At 42.2% G+C, this 5,873-nt stretch overlaps 1 protein-coding gene across 1 annotated transcript in view; it reads right to left on the reverse strand.

Annotated features, from left to right (window-relative positions):
- Nucleotides 1-5,873, reverse strand: part of LOC106534163 (S1 RNA-binding domain-containing protein 1) — a gene marked incomplete at its 3' end in the record, with an annotated part of 55,002 nt that continues 49,129 nt past the window's right edge. Inside the window, 2 exon segments of the mRNA XM_014030714.1 lie at nt 1-1,068; nt 5,543-5,674. Of these exon segments, the coding sequence (XP_013886168.1) occupies nt 908-1,068; nt 5,543-5,674 (293 nt within the window).

Below are 5,873 nucleotides of genomic sequence, written 5' to 3' on the forward strand. Positions count from 1 at the left end.
CGTTTAGCCTCCAAGTATTCTTCACGTTTCTGCAGCACTGTGGGAGGATAATCATGATCAAAATATATCGGTTTCCCGTGTAGAAGTACACCTTTCTTCCCCCACGCTTACCGTAAAATCTCTTCCTTGGTTCTGCTGCGGAGAAGATTAACAACAATGGATCTTGGCCTGTTGTTTCTGTCCCCAGCCGGTGGCGGAGCCAGCACTCGGTGGGCTCTCTCAATGTCCAATTCCATACTTGGTTCGAGCTCTAGGGTGTCCTTGAGTAATTTTTCCACAAAATCTCTCACCGATGATCCTTCTGCTCCCTCTGGCACGTTGTATATCCGAATGTTTTCTCTTCGTGATCTCCCTTCCTGGTCGAGCAGTTTTTCTTGTTGCTGGGTAATTAGTTCGGCCATCTTGCTCAATATCRGCTCCATGTTCACTGCCCGCTCCTCCATCGAATCAACTCGGTCCTCCGTCTCCTTAATTTTCCGGTGTACGTTGATGAGTTCTGACTTAATGTCATCGAACTGTTGTTTCATATCTTTTCGAAAGTCCCGTAACTCACCCAGAATTTGCGTTAGTTCTGTCGCGTCAGCGGGAAGCTGATTAGCATTAGCTTCGTCGAGGTGCTGGTGAGTTGGTGAGCTAGTTGCCGTCTTTCTTTCTTGTGCTAAGTCTTCATTCGTGGTTTTCCTATTTCCGTCCTTTTCCCCATTCTAGACCCCCTTACCGACTCAATTTTACTCATTTTTCGTTATATTTGGCAAATAATGGGGGTCGAATTAAGATTTACCGGAGGAGTAGTCGGCTCAAGCAGCCATCTTGGAAGGTGACGTCACCGGTCTCCCCATCTATTTTCCTTGCATGTTTATTATTTTTGACATAACCAGTAACAAATGCAGAAAGGGATGATGGGAATCTATTGAAGGACCCTGATCAGGTCCAGCCCAATCCTTCCCCTTTGGACATCAACATTGAGGACCRGGACCTCAACACGCTCCCCAGGCCCCAAAGCCAAGCTGCGACGCCGCTGGCTGGCAGGTAGTTTGTCCAGAGTGATCTTGTTCTTATGGATGAGGCCTGNTGTCCGAAATCTGGTAAAGGGAGAGATTGAAGTAGGACCTAACCTGCAGATATCTAAAGAAGTCGTTCTTCTCCAGCCCTTTGGACCTCTGAAGTTCCTCAAAACTCTGAAACACACCCTTCCGGGTAAATGTATAGTAAGTGGTTAATCCTTTTTGGATCCGTCCTCTAGATTTTCCATCAGCCCTTTTTGGTTTAAAAGCTGAGTCAAAGGCACACCATCTGAGTATTCTTATCTGGTTATCCAATTTACACATTTTAACGACCTTATTCCAAGAATCCAGCATGATGTGTATATTATTGACCCATGTGGTAAACTCAGCCCCTCTTGTAAGTCCTTGTCTGTTAGTACTGATATTAAAGGTATTCCTTCCACTGTTGCTTTTTCCAAATCTTTCCATTTAGCACTGTAAGATGGAGAGCAAAGACAAAACACTGGTCTTAATTGAGTTGCAAGGTAGTAGACCTGTAGATTAGGAAGCCTTAGTCCACCTTTCTCTTTCTTTAACTGCAGCGTGCTATATCTCACTCGTGCCTTTTTCCCCTGCCAGATATATTGCGATATTATTCTTTCCCACTCTACGAAGCGCCCATCTGGGATCAAAATAGGTAGACACTGAAACAGATATAGGAAGCGTGGGAGAATGTTCATTCTAACCGACTCAACTCTTGAGTATAAATTTGAAAAAGGAATCAGACTCCATCTTTTCATGTCTGATCTCAGATTTGAAATTAGGAGCCCATAGTTGACTTCAGAAATCCTGGAAAGATCCTTGGGCAATGTGACCCCTAAATATTTTATGGATTCTGCATCCCATTTCCAATTGAAGAGACTCCTCATATTGTTTTGTGGGTTATAATTTATTGTTAAAACCTGAGTCTTGGTAATGTTTATCTTGTAACCCGAAAGCGAACCATATTCCTCGATCGCTCCCATGAGTGTAGGTAGGGTTTCAGCTGGATTTGTTATGGTCAACAGTAAATCATCTGCGAACAATGACAACTTTTGTTCTCCGGAAGGCATATGAACTCCAGCTATATCCGTCCTCTGTCTTATCCACTGACTTAAAGGCTCAATGAAGAGGAGTGGTGAAACACAGCATCCCTGCCTCGTACCCCTTTCCAGAGTGAAGCGGTCAGATAGGTCTCCATTAATTTTTATCCTAGCGGATGGTCTATCATATAAAGATGCGATTACGTCTATTATGGTCTGGTGGAATCCAAACCTGGACATAACTTTGTAAAGACCATCTGACTGAATCAAAAGCCTTCTCTGCATCTAGACTCAGTACAAGAGTCTCTATTTTTTGTTGGGTTACATGATTTAAAATATGCAGGGTTTTCCTGATGTTATCCTGTCTGTCTCTGCCTGATAAAGCCTGTTTGGTCCTTATGTATTATCAATGGCAGGATGTTTTCCAATCTCTGTGCGATTATGGCAGTATATAATTTGTAATCAATATTTAGCACACTTATTGGGCGATAATTTCCGCATTCCTTCTTGTCTTTTCCCTCCTTAGGGATTAGTGAAATGGTGGCATCTCTCCACGAAGGAGGGATTATTTTCTTTTCTAGTACATTGTTGAAAACTCTTACTAGAACAGGGATTAATTGATCTTGCATTTCTCTGTACCACTCAGAGGTAAACCCATCTGTTCCTGGAGATTTCCCTCCTTTCAACTTTCTAATCACTGATTTTAATTCTGCTTCAGTTATCTCTGATATTAATTGTTCGTTTTGCCCGTCTGTAATGTTGGGCAGGGAGAGTTGGGAAAGAAATGTGTCCATTTGCTGTTCATCATTTAATTTGGGTTGAGAGTATAGAGTTTGGAAAAAATCTCTAAAGCACTTCTGAATCTTTTCTAAGTTTGTTTCAACCCTATTTGTATACATATTCTTTATTTTGTGAATAGCTCTATCAGCTTGCTGTTTTCGTAATTTAAATGCCAGGAGCTTCAGAGATTTACCCCCTGCTTCATAATATTTCTGTTTAGCAAAGAGAAGTTTATTTTGTATTTCTTGTATGTTTAAGTTGTTCAGTTCTTTTTTTCACCAACTCAATTTTAGCTCTTATTGCCCTCTTTAAGGTTTTCGAATGCTCTTTCTGGAGTTTCTTCAGCTCTGTTTCCAATTGAGTTTGTTTTTGTTGTCTAATACTCTTTTCGTTGGAGGAAAAGGCTATTATTCTTCCCCTGACTACAGCCTTTAGAGCATCCCAGAGTATTGCCGGACCCACTTCATCATTATCATTCTCTTCCAAGTATTGTATGATTTCAGTTTTCATATTCTCCTTAAAGATTGAACTGTTTAATAAGTTCATATTCAGCCTCCAGAGGGTGGATCTGCTTTTCTCAACCAAATGAAGGGAGATATAGATCGGGCTGTGGTCTGAGATTGAACTGGATCCTATTTCCCAATTTTTCAATCTATGCACATCTTTTTTAAACATGAAAAAATTGTCTATTCTTGAGTATACATTGTATGAAGAAGAATAATGTGTAGTCACGACTGGTTGGGTTCTTATCCCTCCATACATCCACTAATCCCACTTCATCCATCATATTTTTCATTCTTTTACTGATATTTTTAGAGTTTGTTTTTCCATTCGATGAGTCCAGATTTGGATTTAATCTAATATTAAAGTCCCCTGCACAGATCTTAACACCTTGACATTTTGTTACTGCTAATTCAAGAATTTTCTTGTAAAATGACCAGTCGCTACCAGGTGGGGCATAGACATTAATAAAACTTATTAGGACACCATCTATTTTTCCTGTAATTAAAATATAACGACCCTCCCTGTCTTTATGTTCTGCAACATGTTCGTAGCACAGGGAACTTGATATTAAAATTGCAACACCTCTTCGTTTACCGGAGCTTTGGGAAGAAAAATAAACAGATTTAAACCCCATCTTGTTCAGTTTGACATGTTCAGAATTATCTAGGTGGGATTCCTGTAACATTGCTATATGAACTTTATCCTTCCTGAGTTTAGATAATACTCTCCATCTCTTAATCGGATTATTTATGCCATTTATATTGAAAGAAGCCACCTTTAACTGTGTCTTCCCCATTTGTGTAAGTGTTTCCCCATGTCACTGATGACCCTGAAACTCCCCCACCACTCACTAGAACTGACATAAGCAAAATATAAACAAATAAACCAAAAGTAAACATATAAACAGGAACCATAACAAAACAGAACATGTTCAGCATCCAAGGCAGGGGTCTGTTGATTAGACCCTGTTGAGCTTCTTGGAAGAGGCCCAGAAGGGAAAAACCTCCCATAAAGTTAAGGAGGGCCCTTATAGGTGGCGGCAGCCCAAATGAGAGCAGACCCCAAACAAACCTTTATAAAATCCCATCATCTTTAAGACAGCCCTCTATACACTTATCTCTAAGAGGAAGATACCAGGAGGGGGAAAGAAGGACTCCTCAGGTCGCAGGTGGAGATGTTCTTCTGAAAGCCCGGAGTCTCTCTTTGTAGTTTTCTCCTCTTGCTGGACCGGAGGAGCCTTTCTGTTTCCTCCCCTCCTTCCTGCTCCAGGATAATCTTTCAATCTGCTCCTTCAGGGTAGCTGGGGATCTGATGACTTTAACTTTGTAGCCCTTTTTAGCCAGGTCCTCGGTGGTCTCCTCTATGGTGTCGTAGGTCCTAGTCCCCTCTTTGTTTCACTCGCAGCCTCGCCGGGAAGAGAGTCTGAAATGGAACGCCGTTCTCCTTCAGGACCCTCCGAACCTCCGTATACTCTCTGTGCTTTCTGAGGATGGCTGGTGGATAGTCATGATCCAGATTTATTCGTTTTTCATGCCAGATAAATCCTTTTCGCTGCCAGGCCTTACGGAACAGCTCTTTATATTTGAAGCTCTGAAATTTCACCACGATCGACCGTGGCGCAGCTCCCTCCGGTGGCTGCGGACGAAGCGCCCGATGTGCTCGTTCAATCTGCATGTCCGGCTGGATGTCTTCCAGACCGAGCCCCTCTTTAACTAGAGCTTCCACAAATGCAGCCATGGATTCACAGTCCTTTTCAGCTCCCTCTGGAACACCATAGATCCTGACATTCTCCCACCCCTATCACAGACACTTATTGAAAACATGTAAGACTGCAAAACAATGAACTGTCCCAATCGTCCCAACTGATTTCTGGGTAAAGTGAATGTGTTTAATTTACTTTTAGGAAGCATTTCAGTTTAGATCCAAAATTTATGTAATCAGAAAATAAACAGTTTCATCTATTTTCCTTGCATGTTTATTATTTTGACATACCCAGTAACATAAATGCAGAAAGGGATGATGTGAATCTATTGAAGGACCCTGATCAGGTCCAGCCCAATCCTTCCCCTTTGGACATCAACARTGAGGACCCGGACCTCAACACGCTCCCCAGGCCCCAAAGTCAAGCTGCGACGCCGCTGGCTGGCAGGTACAGTAGTTTGTCCAGAGTGATCTTGTTCTTATGGATGAGGCCTGAGCGTCCTACACCAACGTCTACAAAAGCTCCAAACAAAGCAGTGTTGTCCACCCGGCCTGTCAGCACTGCACCAACTTGTAGATCACTTATTGAAACAATGCCTCGCTTAAAATCCTCTTGTCCGAAATCTGGTAAAGGGAGAGATTGAATTAGGACCTAACTTGCAGATATCTAAAGAAGTCGTTCTTCTCCAGCCCTTTGGACCTCTGAAGTTCCTCAAAACTCTGAAACACACCCTTCCGGGTAAATGTTTTTGTCCATTTTGTTTGCATTCCTCCTCGGTGCATTTTTTATTTTTCGTCTAGGTTGGGGCTAAGGAATATATTC

Source organism: Austrofundulus limnaeus, unplaced genomic scaffold, assembly GCF_001266775.1.
Source record: "Austrofundulus limnaeus strain Quisiro unplaced genomic scaffold, Austrofundulus_limnaeus-1.0 Scaffold1105, whole genome shotgun sequence".
In the NCBI taxonomy this organism is placed as follows: domain Eukaryota; kingdom Metazoa; phylum Chordata; class Actinopteri; order Cyprinodontiformes; family Rivulidae; genus Austrofundulus; species Austrofundulus limnaeus.